Genomic DNA, 20364 nt, shown 5'->3' on the forward strand with positions numbered 1-20364 from the left:
CAGGTACTTTGTGCAAACAAGAGACAACTGTTGATTTTTAAGATCTAAGACGCTTTTTATTCTTACCAAAAGTGATATTTCGACTTGTGCTTCTTGAATCTTTATCGTTTTGACCTTAATTTAACTGGATAAATATCTTATATTTTGCTAAACCTGTATGGTGTGTTTTTGTGGTGTTTTCACTGTGTTATTGCATGATTTATTCCACAAATACTTAAAACATTGCCTTCTAAGTTAAGCCTGACTGTTCAGTGCCAAGCTACCGAAGGGTGGGCACAGGATAATTTGGATTGTGTGTGACTTACCCTGACTAGGATTGTGGCCAGACTTGGACAAGGGTGTATACCTCTGCCAATTAAAGACCCAATTTCTAACACAGTGTATGTGGGTGCAAGGCTTCGAGACACATCTGTGGAGTCAATGTATGAGATGATGCTGGATAGAGCGCTTGGAAGCCAAGCTTTGCAGCACATCTGTAGAGTCACTGTATGGGATGATGCTGGATGAACCTCTTGGAGGCCAAGGCTTCACGGCATGTCTGTAAAGTTAGTGTATGAGTTGATGCTGGATGGACCCCTTGGAAGCCAAGGCTCTGTGGCACATCTGTAGTTTGTATGAGGGGATGCTAAATAGACCCCCTGGAGGCCAAGGCTTTGAGGCATGTCTGTAGAGTAAGAGAATACGATGATGCTGGAAGGATGCCTTCAATAAATGTTCTTAGTGTTGCAGAAGAATGAGATTGGGGGAGCGGAATTGGCCACCCCTCTGCAGTGTAAAGCTGGGCAGTCTTGCACAGGGAGTGGCTGCTGGATTAACAGGGCTTCTGCCAAAAAAATTTTGTGGAAGTCCCTGAATAGGCAACGTTGAGGGTTTTGGAATAAAGACTTGGAAGAAAAAACAAGAACAGTCGTCTCTAAACCTATATTGCTGACTGCAAGAGTCCTTTTTGTTTTTAGAAACAGGTGAGACAGAACCGGGTGTCAGGAGAACAGTGTACTTCGCCTCTGTGGTGGGAGGACTCAGCTTAGATACTGATGGGCCATAACGCACCCAACTAACACCTGACTGAATTGCATAACCTGAAATATGGTATTAGTGGGGGGTAGTCCCTCTGATATATTCCGCAGTTATGCATCCCACATACTTTAGCCCAAGATACATAATATAATATTGCACGATAAGCAGGTCCCCTCGGAGAAGACGTCATGAAGAAATAACATTAAGATCCAGGAGTCTTGTGGGAGAAGAAGAGAAACACATGCACATGTGTATGAGAGTGCTGTTCAACACAATCCTGGAATTGACAGAAAAGAGCCCCTGTAGGAGATGAATGTCCTGGTGATGACCAGGCTATGACATTAATAACAGTCGGTGACAGGCGATTACAACAGCAGGATAAGATGGTCTTTTAATCGAACCTTAGTGGGTTGGGCTGTCTATAACATCAGTGTGATAACTAGGCATCCACATTCACTGTGTATGTGTAGCATGGATGAGATTGCTTACAAAGATGTAAGGTGGGGTGCCAACATTGGGTTCCTGCACCCTTCTCTAAGGCTATAAGCCGATCCTTGCAGCATATCAGGTGTCCCCTTTTAACATCAACATGCTCTGGACACCACTGCAGAGAAATGCATGCACCTCTGCTCCAGAAACCCTCCGCCGACCACAGCATATTCCAGAACTACCACCCCATCCCACTGCTACCCCTCCCTATCAAAGTCCTGGAGGAGGACACCAACCAGCACTTCACCGAATACCTGCAGAGGAACAGCCTGCTTCATGCCTCTCAGTCCGGTTTCTGTGCCAACCAGACCACCGAGACCGCCCGGTGTTAGATATTTTACAACAAGAATACCTGGATATTATATTTAAAAAGAAATATAAAAAAGAAACTCTGGACTCTTTGACTTGACTCTCCCCTTAAAGTCCACCGGGCCCTGTCCTATACCCCTGGCCCTCCCTCCACTCCTGGCCCTTCCTCCTGCCTCCTCCCTCTCCCTCCTCCCTCCTGCCGCCTCCCAAAGGCTCACCTCCTTTGTGACCTCGAAACCCTCACCTGTCCTTGTGTAAGGAACTGGTGAACAGTTTCACTTCCGGGTGACGAAGGGCAGGGACAGCACCAGAAGCGGAAGCTGATACGTTCCTGTAAGTGTAATAATGTCCGGTCACCACCAGCAGAGGCAGAGAAGGAGCAGAACCTGGTGAACCCCTCCCAGGCATGTGAGTAGAATAACTTCTGGGTCAGCTGCGGTAGAGTCAGAACAAGCAGCAGAAGCTGAAACGATCTCCTCCGGACAGAGAATGTAAGAGGCTCGAGGTCAGCGGCGGCAGAGATAGCACAACACAAGCAGCGGGTCTCAGCCTCCTTCACCCTCTGTGTCCAGCCTCCCGCAGAGGAGGAAGAGCCCCCGAAGGTCTGTGCAGGTATCTTCACCTTCAGACCCTCACAGGCCCCCTCAGACTCCAAATCTGCACCTGCACCCCCCCTACCCAGCCCCAGGAGGAGGAGGGGGCCTGGAAATGTCTGCACAGGTTTCTGCTCAGGTAGGAGATTGTCAGCACCTTCTGCTGTGTTTGTAGAAATAGACTAAATAATTCTGGAGGAAATCTCTGCCAGGAGCCGGGCTGAGCTGGGCTCTTCTACCCGGGGCCCTGGGGGTGTTTGTGGCCATCATTTGTATTAAAGAGGGGATCTGTGCACTGCATCTTACTGCACTGTGAGGAATCTCTGCACACTGCACTGCGTCCTACTGCACAGTGAGGAATCTGTGCACGCTGCACTGCGTCCTACTGCACAGTGAGAAATCTGTGCACGCTGCTCTGCACTGTGAGGAATCTGTGCACTGCATCTTACTGCACTGTGAGGAATCTGCACTGCACTGCATCTTTTCGCTCTATGATCGATATGTTTACAATGTACTGCCTCTTACTGCACTATGAGGAATCTGTACACTGCACTGTGATGAATCTGTGCATGTACTTCATCTTACTGCACTGTGAGGAGTTGGTTTACAGTGCACTGCATCTTACTGCACTGTGAGGAATCTGGACACACTGCACTGCTTTTTACTACACTTTGTGGGACATTGACGGAAGAGGATGTCTGTGAAAATGGCACTGCTTTTTACTATACTGTGAGAATTTTGATGCACTGGGATCAGTGCTCTGCTCTACATCTTACTGCACTATGAGGAATATGTGACACTGCACTGAGGAATCTGTGCACTGCACTGCATTTTACTTCACTGTGAGGAATATGTGCCACTGCACTGCATCGTACTCCACTCTGAGGAATATGTGCATTCCACACTGCATCTTTCTGCACTATGAGGAATCTGTGCACGCAGCACTGCATCTTACTGCACTGTGAGGAATTTGTTCACACTGCATCTTACTGCACTATGAGGAATCAATGCAACTGTAATGCACATTATTGCACTGTGAGGAATCTGTGCACTGCACTGCATCTTACTACACTGTGTGGAGTCTATGTGTGCTGTACTGCCTCTTACTGCACTATGAGGAATCTGTGTCAATTCATTGCCTCTTACTGCATTGTGAGAAATCTGGGCACACCACTGCATCTTACTGCACTGTGAGGAATCTGCACACTGCACTGCAACTTACTGTACTGTGAGGAATCTGTGCACGCTGCACTGCATTTTACTGCACTGTGAGGAATCTGTGCACTCATCATTCTGCACTGTGAGAAATCTGTGCACTGCATCTTACTGCACGGTGAGGAATCTATGCACTGTATCTTTCAGCTCTATAAGGAATCTGTGCATGTTTCACTGCATTATGCTTCACTATGAGGAGCCTAAGTCACTACACTATATCTTACTGCACTATGAGGAATCTGTGCATGGTGTAGTGCATTTTACTTTACTGTGAGAAATCTGTGCACACTGCTTCCTATTGCACTATGAAAAATCTGTGCATACTGTCTTATTAAACTTTGAGAAATCTGTGCGCACTGCACTACTTTTTCATCCAGGGCCCTGGAGCTGTAGAAATGCTTTATCTGTTGATCATACTGTGACCACAGGTGTCCTGGCACTAGTGGACCAAGGACAGACTCATGGACTTAAAGCAGACAGTCAAAGCACAAACCAACAGGACAGCGCTTCAGCAGCATAAGTACATTGTAAGATTGCTCCTGAAGCAACTCTGACTTCATAATGGAAAGGGATGAGTCAAGGGTACCAAAGATAGCCCATTACAAAGGTGGCGACCCAGATCACTGAAGATCCTCCGCCTACATCTAGTCCTCTGGAAAAAAGGAATACGAGTTCCGGCCTGTTGGCTGGATCGCAGAAGCCATGTAAGAGTGTGGGGCACCAACTTGTACCTCTGTACTTTGTAAAAGGCCTAATGAATAAGACAGAGGATTGTAAAGTGTTTTTTTCCTGGGAACCAGTGAAATGACATGATGACATTTCTGCAGCACTAGCATCTGCATTACTGATATATCCTGAGTCTGCTGTAGTCTTCCCATCCCTGCCTTCAATATGCCAAGATGGATAGTCTACTTGATAGGAATAAATGCTCTTACCTCTTCCACTCTCTTAGGAGTGGGGAGTAATGCCAGAATCATTCTAAGGATCCACAGTTGTAAAACACAAGAACAACAATTTTGTTTCTGTTCCATATGTTGCTCGTAAACAAGGGAGTCTCTCAGAGATGAAAACAGGGCTTCCTATTTGAAGCAGGTCACACCCACATGACCCTGGTGTAGTTACAAATCCAATTTCTACTGTAAGTGCCTCCTTGGAGTGTATTCAAAAGTAGTGCAGTGCAGAGATTTCCTCTTCTGTTAGCTCTCCCTACAATGTAAGTAAAACACAGCGTAATGTGCGCAGATTCTCTTGTTTAGTATTAGAAATAAGTGGTGCAGGGTGCAAAGCACACACGGTATATGCCCCTTATAGTGTTGTTGCTCAAATGTGAATTTATCTTAAAAAACAAAAGACAAGAGGTGTTTGGCAAAACAGGAACGGTTCGTTTAATTACACATTATGGCCAGAAGAGCAGTTACAGAAACGGGGTCTGAGGACTGTCTCTCAGTGTACAATCCATCTGAGCGGGGTTTTATACATTTCTTTGGGTGGAATAAAACAATTACAACATTCCTTGCTGGGTAAGCAATCGGACCAGTTGTCTTGGAGTCATAAATAAGGTCCTGTTAACATATGCATGTAGTCCTTGACCTTGCATGGACACAATGAGGGCCAGTGAGTAATGTGTCCAGATGTCTGGCCTGAGGGGCGTGTGTTCATGGCATGCTGTGTTCTGATTGGCTAAGTATTCCTAACTTCATGTAGCATCTGACTTTATGGTAATTTGGGAATTTGCGCACCCCTCCGGCCACATGTGTTTTATTGGGGCCAATCTCTTGGGTCCATAGTGGTGTCGCTGTGATTATCTGTGGGATTGATATAGATTTCCTGTTCGTACATTTGTCTGTGGGCTACATGCTGCTGCTCCACCTGTGACCTGTCAGGTAGTAACTTCAGGCCTAAGTGCCTGCCTGTCGAGGGAGAGTTCATAATCTGATGGGCGAATCTGATAATAATGATGCAGTTTCTTTTTCTATGTGAACGTATCATGGTGAATACTGACATCAACTTTTCCAGTAGTAACACATCTTTAAAGTTTTAGTAGTCGTTAGCACTTGAATGGGTGTCAGGCAGACCCCCAGAAAACTAGTGCAATTGTCAGACTTCCATTCCAGCTATGAAAATGCTATGTCATCGGCTTAGGGTGATACCGTCAAACTAAAGGAGTGGAAAACCCCTCAGTAGTGCCACATGCAGATTAAAGAGAAAGGGTGAGACATAACATACCATGGACTGCTCCATACACTATCACCTACATTGCTGACTAGAAGGGCAGAGAAGCAGCAACCCATGTGCACCCACACAGAAAGAAGCAGAAGCATTGAAAATTTAGGCAAAAATACCTGTCGCCGAAGGACGGTTGACCAATATCAAGCATTCAGCAGTGTCAAAAGTAGCTGTCAGCTCTAAGCACCAAGCCCATCATTGCGAAGCATTTGAAACTTGTCTGGGAAGGCCAAAAACAAAGCCATACACTGCAGAGTGTCCTTTTACTCCTGCCTTAACTACGTCTTCACCAAAGGACACTGTGACGGATGCCTGCAAACATGCCACAGTACCTCCCACCCCTCCTCAAGAAACTTTCAATGGACACAGAGATGCTCACCAACTATCAGCTCATCTGGCTGCTAACCTGCCCAGCTAATGTTATGGAAAAGACAAACGTCTTGCCACCAACCTCAATGACTTGACCCTCTCAACCACCTCATTCTTGATTCAGGCACAAGAGAGGCCCGCTCTTATCTCCACAACAGACAACATATGACAGAGGAAACACCTCTACCTTTCTGGTACACAAAGAAACTGCTGCACCACCAGTGAAGACAACATCATACCAAACCTGGAACACCTAAACTTCCAACTCCAAACCAGTGGTAAAACTACCATCAGAGGCACCCTCACCTATAGACCTTCACTGAACATGCCCTGGCTTCTGCAACGCCATCCCCAATTTCATCGCCCCACATGCCATTGACTCCAAGCACTACATCTTCCTCGATGACCCCAAAGATGCAAATTCAGTCAAACTCCTGGAAAGCATGAGCAACATCAGCCTCACCCAACTGGTCACCAACCCCACACACAGCGCAGTGCACACGCTGGGCCCTATCTTCACGGCCAGCGACAGAGCTAAGTACAGTCATGTCTCCAAAGTCACCTGCTCAGACCACGCCATTATCCACTTCCCCATCGCAGGATCCCCATGCACCAACACCAGGACCCCAGTTCCTCCCACTGCAGCAGGAATAAAGTGACAGAGACCCAATGGATGAATGCCTTCAATACGACCTGGCCCGAATCCGCAACCAACCTTGAACATCCCATCCAGAATTTCTCCATCTGGATCACCAACTGCATCAACAGAGTTGCCCCCATCAAGCCAGCCAAGACCAGCAGATTTACCAAACAAGCCAGTCGGTATACACCAGAACTCAGGACAATGAAACGCAACTGCAAATTGCCAAAAAGAAGGTGGCACACTAGCAGAGATCCCACATACCAAGCCACCTTCAAGTCAGCCCCCAACCAATATTACCAACGCCTAAAAGGCACGAAAAGAGTTGCCCTAGCAGACCGCATTGAAGCAAGCTCCAACCACAGCAAGGAACTCTTTAGCATCGCCAGAGAGTTCTCCTGCCTGTCAGACACCAAAAACTAAATGTCCCCTTACCAGGAACTCCGTGACATGCTGACGGTCTACTTCCACACCAAGATATCAACCATGTACAGTAACTTTGAACCCTAACCCACCGACATCTACAACCTCCTCACACCAACCAACGCCACCCTCAACCACCCCTCACTTCATGGGAACAGCTCACCACACAGATTACCACAGCCATCATGAACTCCATCCACTCTGGAGCACCCGTGGACCCCTGCCCTCAATATTCCTTCAACAGCGTGAGCAAGGAAATCAGTGGCAATCTTGCCTTCATTCTCAATGCATCACCATGGTTGCCTTTTCCGACAGATGGAAACATGCAGAGGTCAGAACCCTGCCTTGTGGAATAACACTGGTGGCCCTCCAAGCTTGGACCCACACTGACAGACTAAGCCCGCAACCTCTGCATCATCCTGTACAGCAAACTCACCATGAAACGCAGTCTCCTCCGCCTGCTTTCACATCCTTTGCATGCTCCGAAAGATCTTGAGATGGCTCCCCATCAGCCCCAGGAAAACCACCACTCAAGCCTTAGTCACCAGCCATCTGGACTACAGCAACACACTCTACACAGAACTCACCACCCATCTCCTGAAGAGATTCCAGATGATACAGAACTCAGTTGCAAGACTCATCCTCCACCTTCCCAAACTGATCCACAACACCCCCCAACTCATGAACCTTCACTGGCTCCCCATTCAGAAAAGATACCAATTCAAGATGCTGACACACACCTACAATGTCTTCCACAACCAAGGACCAGCATACATCAACCACCGCCTGAACTTCCACCAGACACTCCAGACACCTGCACTCTGCCTCCTTCTCACACACTCCCGGCATCCTCTGAAGAGCCTTCTCCTACCTCGCTTCCAAGGCCTGGAATGACCTTTCCCTTCACCACGAACATCATCCTCTTTCCCAGAATTCAGAAAGGGACTCAAGACCTGGCTTTTTGACTGATCCCAGCAAGAACCCTTGCACCAGGATACCCTTGCGGGTAAGTAGCCACACTCTACAATTGATTGACCTCTGCCCTCATCCTACTCGACCTATCTCCCACCACATCCTATTCGAACGACTGCATAAAGCCGGCATCCAAGGACCTAGACTTTGCTGGATCTGCTTGTTTCTTACAAGCTACACCCAGTCTGTCAGCTTGGCTCTCTTCATCTCAGAAGACTCCAACCTCACCTGCAAAGTTCCTCAAGGCTTTTCACTCAACTCTAACCTGTTCAACACCTACATTGTGCCACTCACTAACATCCGTGTGAATGCAGTCAATGTTATATCCTATGCTGCAGATCTCCAGATACCCTCCGTCTCTGAAAAAATGCCAAACAACAAGATTTGTTTCTCCACAGGCATGGCGGAAGATGCCAAATGGATGAAAGCTAACCATTTCAAGCTCAAAGCAATAAAGATGTAAGTAGTTATGATTGCCAAAATGGCCTACCAAACTTGGACCTACAGCCCTCCTTGCAATCCATGCTAAAAACCGTGGACTAGTAATAGAGAACCAACTCACTATGACTGGCCGAGTGAAGGCAGCCCCTGCCTCCTGTTTCCACACATTCATGGTGCTCAAGAAGCTCTCCAAATGGCTCCCTACCAACACTCACAGAGCCGTCACCCAAGCCTTTATCACTAGCAAGCTGGACTACGGCAATGCATTCTATGTATGTCTGTTCACAGAAGGTGTAAGGCCATAAAAAACTACTCCCTGAACCCACATCATCCCAAACCTCAAAGAACTCCCCTGGCTCTCAATCAACAAACGAGCACTCTTCAAACTCCTCGTGCACACATTGGCCCCCACGTATCGCAACAACTACATAAACTTCCACAGCCCTCTAGACACTTCCGCTCAGCCGGGACTCCCAATCACACACTTCCCCCGCTTACCACATCCGGCAGTTGTGTCTTCTCCTACGCTCCTAACGCCCGAGACAACCTTTCCCTTTATACCAGAGCTGCCTCCTCAGTTTGTGAATTTTGCAAGAAATGGACAACCAGGCACAGCTCATGTAGTTCTTGTTTTCAGTACCAGGATACCCTGTCAGGTGAATTGTGTTCTGTATAAATACGCATAACATAACATTTTAGTGACATGCATTGTCACAGTGCTTATTGCCATCTCACCATTTTCTCCTGGAGAAACTCCTTTTATGTGCTACCAAGTTTGGTTGGTGAGCCGTTTCTCTTCCCACCCTGGAAGGAGAGTTACTCCAGCATTTTTCTGAAGCAAATCTCTAACAATTTCCAGCTTTGGAAAGAGTCACACTGAAGTTTGCGAAATGCTCACAAGTTTGTGATCATTCACAAACTGTCAACGCTAACTACACCTTGCTCCTCCCACTTCCCAGTTTTTGCTCTACATTTAACAGTGAGTAAAACTGTGCTTGACGAGAATTACACAGTGTTAAATCATTTAAACCTGGAAGGGATCATTTTGAAAATAGCTGTCAGGAATCAGTAGAGCCATTTACAGCAGTAAACATAGGTATAAGACCATAAATGGCTTTCTGACTGAACACTGAGACTTTTGACACCATAAAACACACGTAGGTTACTTGGGTGGGACCCAAATGGTTTTTAGATTTTAGATTGTTCAGAATTGAAAACATGGTAGCAGGGATTCGGACCCAATGAGTTGGCCAGTTTCTACTAGGCACCACTTTTCATTGACTAGTTTTGTTTGTAAATGTTGTAGAAAGACCTACTGAGTCTCAAAGAATTATGAGAGCACCCGACAGGGCTAAAAAAATCATAAAAATGATACTAGACCCGCAGGTCGAGTAACTTAAATAATCTACTCGACCTAACTGTAATGTACTTGACCCGTAAACGGGTCTCAATTGTGTGATCCTAGGCAAATAGTTTACAGAGTCGCCTTTTTCTTAATTCTCACATATGATTGCACCTTCAAATAAGTTAGCTCAGCATTTCTGCAGTACAAAAAAACTCTTTTGTTTGTTTAAGTAGACTAAAGTTTGCTGCATGCATCACAAGAATCTTTCCCACATACCCATGAGGTCTAGCCCACATAACCTAGGACTTCTTTTAGTTTACTTACAACATTGCCATCAGGGCAGGAGTGTTCCTCAGTTTGTTTAAACACTCACTTTTAATAAATATATTACTAAACCATGATGTGGTAACATATTGTCATCACACACAGTAACTTTCTAAGCAATGTCCAAAAACCTCTCCACTCACTTGCTCCACCGCCAGCACCCCGTCACCAGAACACCGCCACGCCGAATCCTGGGTTGTGATTCGGTGGTCGGTGTTGTGATGACGTGGAGCAGCCTCTTCTTCACCGCCGACCGCTAGTATGGCTGCTGGCGGCTCTCCGTCCGAAAAAGGGCAGAGGGCTGCTAGCAGTTATAATACGCTTGTTGGGAGACTGTCTGCACTGGCGGTCTTCGGCCTGGCAGAACTTTAGCGGTCTTGCAAAAAGACTGCCGAGGTCCAAATGAGGGCCTTAGTCATTTAAATGTTGCGTGTTAGGAAAAACCTGACACCCTAAATCCTTTTATCTTACATTCTAAGCAGCAGGTCACCTTACAAAGTCCTGGAACTCTGCAGTCAGAAGAAAAATTTATTGTAAGAAAAACTGACTTTTGACCTCTGTCTTTGAACACATACCAAATGTGACATAAGAACAACATTTAAATGCATCTTTTATTGCCCCTCCACTTTTCAACTGAACAGAACACCTGTTCAGTTTCAACTCGCCAGAGGGGACGAGTAAGTATTAAAAATAGCTCGACCTAATCAAATAAGACTCACCAATGCGTGTGGTCGAGTGGATTTTTCTACCACTGCCCGAGTACTATGCCCGAGGTTAGCTTTAGACACGAGTTCTATGTAATGTCAAACGCCAACTGTATGTGCATAAAGAAGATACGTGGTAAATTATGGGGGGGGGTATCTCTGCCCAAAGGGGGGTGTCAACACCTTCAGTATATGTTTAGCTGCTCCTTTTTTTACCTGTTGATGAAAGTCCTAGTTGTCTTGATGTTGTAGCTCTGGCTGGACATTGGCCGTATTGTGTGTGTTTTACTATGTTGCACTGTGTGTGATCTCCATTCGGTGCCACGACATGCCTTGACTGCTTGTCTCTACTACTTCACTGCCCTTGTGAGTCAATTACTCAAAGGAATGACTTGGTTATTCAGTTGCAATGTAGTGGACACCAATAAAATGTCTCACCAGATCTTGGACCTGACAGCTCCTGTTCTGGCCAGCACTTTCTCCAGCTCCGATTCATTGCACTGCACTTGTATCCCTTAAATTTTGATTTTCACAAAGATGATCTCTCTGACTCCTCCATGTCACAGGTCAGGCATTTCCCTCTCTAAACGCTTCTTGTGCCACATGTGACGAAGCATTATTGTGGTTTTTAACTTTTCATGTCTCCACGCTCACTGGTTCAACTATCTTTTCATGTGGCCATTGGGGTCCAGAGGTCAACTGCTCTAAGCACACACTGGTTTCTCGCTCATTCCCAGAAGTCAATATTTCAGCTCTCTCACTAAATCTCTCAATATCTGGAATGTCTCACTGTTGTCAATTCTTTACACCAGCTGCTCTAGATTCAAAGTCAATGCAGAAATGTTTTTACAACTCTAGAAAAGAATACAGCATCAGCAGGATTTATTGTGAGAACTGCAACCTGTTAAGCATTCACGCTTGAGTTTTATAGCTATTGCTAAAAATGGCTGCCACAAAGTCTCGAAAAAGGTTGATCCTCTAAAGAAAAATCTAGTTCCTTGCAAGATGTCCTCCCTGCTTCTAGTGGTCTACCACACAAGTCCGTACGTTACCGTCTGTGCCCTCTGACACCAATCCAGCAGTTTCTCTTCTTGTGCTGTGGCGTTTCCTTGTTTTAGTTTAATGACAAAACATGAAGTATGATCTGCCCATCAAAGAATATGTATATCCATCTCTGAATAAAGTGATTGTGTTTCTTTTTCAGCTGCAGAGCACCACAGCCTTTTTACCACACACCACCTGCGGAGTCATATGCCAGAGGTTCTATCAGTAAATCTTCAGAGCTGCCAAACTCCGCACGTCTTGCATCTGGTAAGTCATATTGGTATATCACTGGGAATAACTCTTAATATCAAGGGACAGAGAGGATTATGATGGTCCATCACACTTCCTCCTAAGTCATAAGTGTACACAACAAAGTGTGGTGTTCTGGAAAAAACATGAATTTGTGGGGCTACAATTATCCTTATAATGATTTATCTCATTAGGTCCAGGGATTATGCTTATCAGATGCTCAGACCCTCACCTACCGAGGAGTCATGCTTCATCATCCGGTCGTGCTCCACGTTGATTGTGGTGTACACTAAGCAATGGGCTCCAAAGGAGCAGTTTTTTGGAGATTTTTGTTTTATTTTTTATGTGCGTGGTCGAAAGAACAATGCTTTTATCTGTTTGCTACGTGTTTGAAGTAAAAAATTGGAGACTGGGTGATTTATAGCTAAAATTGCCTATAAATAACCTGTAGACTGTTTTAATGTTAGTTGGTTGTATCAATGGTAAGATTAAAAAAAAAAATGTTGTGGACTAGCTTGGCTTAATCATCCCACAAGTCCAATGAAATTAATTAGTGGTCTGTGCATCCTGATAAGGACAAACCCTAGCCCTGATGGGGTAAATCATTACATTGATAATTGTAACCCTACATATTGCTGTTTTCTATGGGACGCCACACCTTGTGTGTACCATTCATAATACCCCCAGCTGATCACCCTCCTAGGAAGACCGCTCCTCACTGCTCCCTCTTCTAACCCTCTTCTCAGCTGTGTTTGTGTAGATAAATATATGTAGTGGGGAACAAGGTATCGTCTTTGCCAGTATGTTGGTCTTGTGAGACATTTTGTTCAGTTACAGGGGGCTTAAAGCTCATCCATTGTAAACTATTGGTTAGCTTTGTCATCATTCTTATTTCTTTGCTTCTCTTTATTTTGCACTTGCCGTGTCATCATCATCATCATATATAACTTTATTTCGGCTATAAGCCATAAAAGTAAACAATACAAGACATAACATGATTAAGAAGCATAGCACTTTAAAAATTTTAAGAATGTATAGACAACGTTATTTTAAAATTTTTTTTTGTTTTTACGAAATCTCAAAGACATATAAAAGTATTAGGTTGTTAAAATTTAACTTCAATTAATTAAAATTTTATCAAACTAATTAAATATAATCTAAAATCAGGACATTAGAAGCACATGATTATCAGAATTCTAGTTCGTGTCACCTGTGTATTTTACAAGAACCTTGCCGCTGAGTGACCAATTTTAACATTTGTCTCTGTTATCCGAGATAAAAGAAGAAAATTGCATAATTTACTTTTTTTTTTTTTTTTTTTTTTTTTTTTTTTTAAGAACCCTAAATAAATAGTGAGGTCATATATTTATAAAACATACAAATCGTCATTATTCTTTAAACTAAAATCCAGACCGTTTAGGTTTTAGGTTCATCCGGTTAAAAACTGATGTATTAAGTGAATATAGTCTAGAACCAATGTATTAAAATTACACATTTATAATAGTTCTTTTGTTCTTAGTAACCATGCACTTCGCAGATATCCCACCACAGAAAAAACTATTTTATCATTTGTATCAGTTGTTAGGAGTCGTAATGCCGTATTCCATTCCCTTATCCCAATAGCCCTACATAGTGGAGCAATCCACTTTTTCCTAGGTACCAAATATCTAGGGCAGAAAAACATAAAGTGCGCGAGTGACTCTTTTGTCTTTTGACAATGATGGCAGTATATTGAATTGCAGTCCTCCGGTCTCCATTGCGCTGTAAATGACTTAAGCGGAAGAGTCCCTAGTCTAAATTTAATAAATAGTGTTTTGGTATATGGAGGATTTACATTATCCATATAGGCCTCGAACTTGGGACTACATTTATAGTCTAAGAACTGCAAAGTCAGACTACCATGATTTTTTAACCAAATTTGGGTCAGAATGCTCTCCCAGTAACACCTTTTTACGCGTTCCTTTGTTCCCTTTGCCAAATTGTGGGGAGCACTCCACACCTCCTCCATTTTAAGGAATTTACACGTATCTCTGATGTATCTGAACCAAGGGATCTTTAATACGCTGTCATTTGCAAGAAATTCGTCTAGTGCTTTATGGAGAATGGACCGGTCCTCTGAGGACCAAAGATTAATCCAATACATTAGGGGTCTTAATGCAATTTCATTGTGTATTTCATTTAGGGCTAAATCAAATCTTAGTGGAGTGAGAGGGGTGCTCATCGGCAACTTTAGGAAATTTCGAATAAACCGGTTTTCTACAGTGGTCAGACACCTAGAGTTGGTATGACCCCAAAGCTCGGCACCATAAATTGAGGCCGCTACTGCCACTGATTTGTAAACGGTGATGGCAGGTGTTATCTCCCCTTCACAAGTATTAGCTATTTTCTTAGCTATCACTATAGACCTTTGCCTAAGTGTTGTCAGACTCTTCTTAATCTGTGCCGACCAACGTTGGTCGTCACTTAACCTAATCCCCAAATAATCAAATTGTCTGACTCTCTCCACTGGTTGGCCTGCTATCATCATTTTCCCCCTAAATAGTTTGTGTGGGTTATAGGCCATAAACTTAGACTTGCCGTGTCACTACCTCTTCGTATGCTGCCCTCTGCCCTGGGGCCTGACTCAAGTACTGTTTCCTTGCCCACTGTGTGTCCTTCTGTTGCTCGCTTTCAGAATTCAGAGGTCATTTATTTATCTTCCTGTTGTTGGTTGCCCTATCACTCCTTTGTTATATTGCTTTCCTCTCTCCCATATTGTGATGCTTGCCCTTTCCCAAAGCATTCTTTTGTTTGTCCTGTTGTCCCACTCCACCTTCTGAGTTGTTGCTGCTTGCCTGTCCAGTTGCTTGCTCCGTTGCTTGCTCCGTTGCTTTTGCTTGACTTGTCATCGTTGCTTGCCCCTTTATTCCTGTTTGCTCTGGGCCTACTGCTCCACTCATGGGCTGAGTTGCTTGTTCCGTCCCCCCACCATCCTCCCTGATTAACTTGCTTGCCTCGTTTACTTCCTGACCCCTTTCCGCCTCACCTGCTTTGTTGTTGTTTGCCCCATCTCCCTGCCCTCCTGCATTGTGTTGTTTGCCTAATCCCTCTGCTCCCTCCTGTGTTGTCACTTGCCCTGTTGCCCCACTCATGTTATCAAGCCTGCCCTACCCCTCCTGCCAGGAAACAAAGCCCTATGCTGCATCACAGCACTATTTTTCTAATTTTAGCCAAGCTGTGCTGCCCTGCGCTGCTGTACAACATAGCTAAAAGACATTGACAAAGCTATTAGGTCTCACATAAGCAAGACCTACTGGCTTTGTTAGTTTGTTGAAGATAAATGCTAAAGCCTGATACCTCGCTAAAGCGATCCATTTCTTTCATAAGAAGATACTTTGTTGGGTTGCTCAAGAACACCAAGATGTTGTCAGTTTATAGGGCAAGTCGGTGGTTTTTCCTGATGATCTTTTTTCCTGTAAAGTTTGTGTTGCACCTCACACTCTGCCATCTGCTCTATATACAGAGGGGAAAGGAAGGGAGAGAGAGGGCTGTCCTGTCTTATGCCTGAGTATGTTTATTGGTAGTGACATGGCCCGTCTATGCTACCTCTTCTGTGTGGAGTGTGATAGTTGTTAAAGATCCATCTAACAAAGATTCAGCCAAATTCAGGCAAGTTTCTCTCATGGGCTAGCATTCTTGTGAAGAATTTAGTGTTCACATTCAGGAGACTGGCCTGTATGAAGAGTAATTTTGTGATCTTACCCCAGTTTGGGCAGTGATCCATGTCAAACAATGTTTCTTCGTCTATTGTTCCCTCTACCTTATCTGTGAGGTGCAATGTCTTTTTACTATTACCATAGCAATGCCAGCCTGAATAAAAACCAGTCTGGGCTGGATCTGTTGGGTGTGACATGAGTGGATGCAGTCTTTGGGCTAGTATGCTGGTGAAGAGTTTGGTAACTACAGTCTGGAGATCGGCCTTATGAAGAGTTTGAGTATTGTGTATTACTTTCCTTGGTTTGTCTAGACAGTAGCCAGGTTAAATGTAGTAATTAAAGACCCAGAACCCATTGGAATTCATCACTACAAAAGACTAAACTGGGTGCGCTGTCAGGGCACATTACCTGTGCGCCTCCTCTGTTTGTACCTCATAAGCACCTGCCTGTGCACCTCCTGTTTGTATCTACCAGGTGAACGTCTCAAAATGAATCTTGTGATTCCTGTATTGCCAACCATGGCCGTTTGACTGTCAGACCGTTATCTGATTTCTGATCTGTGCAGACAACGAGTCGCTGCGTGCTTTGGCTAACAGTGAGCCCTGTAGAGTGAGTATGCAACCATAGGTGTGTGTGTGTGTGTGTGTGTGTATGTGTGTGTGTGCAATGCACAGAAAGGTGTTGGCACTTCAGAGGATCCAGTGTGAACAGAAAAAGGATTGTGAAGAGGAGTGTGAATGGAGTTTTCTTTGTTATATACTTCCTGAAGAGTTTCCTTTTTTCTACACTTCCTGAAGAGTTACATTTATGCTACACTTCCTCAAACGTAAGTGACAGCATCATGTCCTGATCTATCTCTGTTTCCACAATTTGTTCTTCTTTAAATGAAATCTTGTCCATGTGCATTACTTTGTGAACACTGGTAGTTATCAATTGTTTCTGAAGTAAAGATGGGATGTGCTCAACAGAACTTTTAGTTAAATATTTGTGTATGGTATAAGTTTTAACATTGGTAAAGAAGAGATGACTTTTACAACCAGATAAATATTCCATTTAGCAGTTTTCATTCTCTTTACATCCAACAGGAAACAAGTCTTGAATGCACAAAACGATTAATTATAATGAAGATAATGCTGTAAATCTGTAAAAGCTGTCATAAATAATGAGATCCAGTATTCAGGACAATATCAGTGCAATCAGCGACAGAGGAACCTGAACGTAAACTGACAGATCCTGGAAGAAGGAGTCAAGGTCAAGTCAGTGGCTATAAGAAGTGACCTCTACAAAATTAAGGCAACAACACTGACAAACCACCTCCTGTATAAACTGGTGTCAACCACTAGCTTTGATCGTGGGATCAGTGTGGGGTGACTACAGCTGTTCTCTGCTTTCTAGAATGATAAAAGACCACCATCCAATGCTCTAGGTGTATTGTAAACCCTTTCTGTCCAGACTACAGCAACCAGAGAAAAGCACAACACTGAAGGGTAAAGGAAGGAGGCTTCTGCTAAATAAAACACAGAGAACTGACCCTGTTTCCACAAACAGGAGAAGAAAGGATCTTTACCCGCAAGTATGGGAAACCATTGTCCCATTTAAAGACAGTCAACCAAAATAGAAGCCTTACACATATTATGCATGTGGATCTAGTGTGCAAAATGTGTGAGAATAACACAAGTGCTTTATCAACCATGTTGGCCCTTCAGGAAACTCAGCCACAGGATGTAGAAAAATGTATACCTGACCCAAACACAACCAAGAAAGAAAAAGCATACACATGCAGTCAGAGCTTTAGTTTGTCATCAGAACTAAAGCACTTTCAGCAAACGCACACAGCAGAAAAAAAAGTCAAATGCAGTGAATGTATGAAGAGCTTCATTAATGTATCAGCACTACAAAGGCACCAGCAAACACACACAGGGGAAAAAACATTCAAGTGCAGTGAATGTGTGAAGAGCTTTAGGCTGTTATCACACCTACGAAGACATCAGCAAACACACACTGGGGAAAAGCCATTTAAGTGCAGTGAATGTGTGAAGAGTTTTAGTAATTTATCAAACCTACAAAGACACCAGAGAACACACACTGGGGAAAAGTCATTCAAGTGCAGTGAGCGTGCAAAGAGCCTTATTCACTCTGGACAACTAAAAGCGCGTCAGCGAAAACACACTGGGTTAAAACCTTTCAGGTGCAGTGAATGTGTGAGGAGCTTTGGTCACTTATCAACCCTAAAAAGACATCAGTGGACACACACAGGGGAAAAACCATTCAGGTGCAGTGAATGTGTGAAGAGCTTTAGGCAGTTATCACAGCTACAAACACATCATCAAACTCACACAGGGGAAAAACCATTCAGGTGCAGTGAATGTGTGAAGAGCTTTAGGAAGTTCTCACAGCTACAAACACATCATCAAACTCACACAGGGGAAAAACCATTCAGGTGCAGTGAATGTGTGAAGAGCTTTGGTCAGTTAGCAATCCTAAAAAGACATCAGTGGACGCACACAGGGGAAAAACCATTCAAGTGCAGTGAATGTGTGATGAGCTTTAGTCGCTCAACACACCTACAAAGACATCATCGAACCCACACTGGGGAAAAACCGTTCAGATGCAGTGAATGTGTGAAGAGCTTTAGTTCTTTACCAAGCCTAAAACAACATCAGCGAACACACACGGGGGAAAAACCATACCATTGTAGTGAATGTGTGAAGAGCTTTAGTAGTTATTCCATACTCCAAGCACATCAACGAACACACACTGGGGAAAAGCCATACCATTGCAGTGAATGCAGTGGTAGTTTTAGTTGTTTCTCAACATTAAGAAAACATCATCGAACACACACAGGAGAAAAACCATTCAAATGTAGCAAATGTGTGAAGAGCTTTAATTCTTTATCACGCCTAAACAGCCATCAGCGATCACACACACGGGAAACACCATACCATTGTAGTGAATGTGTGAAGAGCTTTAGTTGGTTATCGAGCCTACAAAGACATCAACGAACACACACCATCACTGAGTAAATAGAATGGATTAAATGTGCCAATTAGGTGCTGTACTGCCATTTGTTAAATTTTGTTTTGACCAATGACTTTGTGTTTCACCACTGCGCATATTAGTTGCTCAATGTTCACCAGTAGCACATGGTATGTTTTGTTCAGTTTAGCCGCCTATGGGCTTTGACATGGCATTAGCCATTGCTTTCTGTATTCAGTTTAGCCGCCTATGGGCTTTGACATTGCATTAGTCATTACATTCTGTATTCTGCCTATTGGCTTTGACATGCTGTATCCAGTCTAGCCGCCTATTGGCTTTGACATTGCATTCCTATTGGCTTTGACATGATGTATTCAATTTAGCTGCCTATTGACTTTGACATGCTATTAGATATTCTGCCTATGGGCTTTGACATGATATTATATATTGCATTTTGTATTCAGCTTAACTGCCTATTGGCTTTGACATGATATCATATATTACATTTTATATTCAGCTCAGCTGCCTATTGGCTTTGACATGATATTATACATTGCATTTTGTATTCAGCTCAGCTGCCTATGGGCTTTGACATGATATAAGACATTGCATTTTGTATTCAGCTTAGATGCTTATTGGCTTTGACATGACACTAGACATTGCATTTGATATTTAGGTTAGCTGCCCATTGCCTTTAACGTGGAGTTAGACATTGCAGTTGAGAATCCAAGCTGTATTTTTCCAAGCTGTGTTTTTGCACCAGAGAACCAAGATGTTTTTCTCACAGTAGACTAGACATGATAAGAGAGAGTACATGGGTGTTGTTTTTCTTCGCTTGAGCTTGGGAACAGGAGTAGTCTTGGAGACCTGGCCAGTCTCCAAAAGGCTTGCTCAGTTTCCCAGGTCTGAGAGGAGGGGGCACACCTTTGTAACAAATGTAACAGGCTGCAGAGAGTTAGATTCGAATCTGCCGGACCTCGTGCTGGAGCTTGGCGCCAGCTGCCAGCAATCCCGTGTGGGTAGATGAATCTCTTTCTCGCGGCTGACAGGGGTCATCAGCTTGCAGACCTTAGAAAGATGAAGCTGTAAATAGTTTCCCACACGGTGAAGTATTTGTTTTGCTTTGCATTCAATATCTTATAAATATAACCTGCTGTGTATATTGCAAACTGATATATTTTGTTTGATTAACGCAGGCTTGAAAGCTACTAATTCGTCATACATAAAAATTGTGGTTGGTGAAGAATTAACAACAATAAAAGTCTTCTTTGACCTCACAAGTGCATTTCTAGTGTGTTATGTTAGTGCTTAGAAACTAGATAAGAGGAAAGCA

The 20364-nt window shown here is 43.9% G+C and overlaps 1 protein-coding gene across 1 annotated transcript in view; it reads left to right on the plus strand.

Moving 5' to 3' along the window:
* The first annotated feature begins 2161 nt into the window (after positions 1-2161).
* Positions 2162-20364, plus strand: part of LOC138287337 (zinc finger protein 850-like) — an 89130-nt gene continuing 70927 nt past the window's right edge. The window contains exons 1-3 of the mRNA XM_069227694.1: positions 2162-2417; positions 12272-12378; positions 17141-18928. Coding sequence (XP_069083795.1) covers positions 17690-18928 — 1239 coding nt within the window. The 5' untranslated portion in view covers positions 2162-2417; positions 12272-12378; positions 17141-17689. The remainder of the gene's footprint in view (positions 2418-12271; positions 12379-17140; positions 18929-20364) is intronic.

Source organism: Pleurodeles waltl, chromosome 4_1 (genome assembly GCF_031143425.1).
Source record: "Pleurodeles waltl isolate 20211129_DDA chromosome 4_1, aPleWal1.hap1.20221129, whole genome shotgun sequence".
In the NCBI taxonomy this organism is placed as follows: Eukaryota; Metazoa; Chordata; class Amphibia; order Caudata; family Salamandridae; genus Pleurodeles; species Pleurodeles waltl.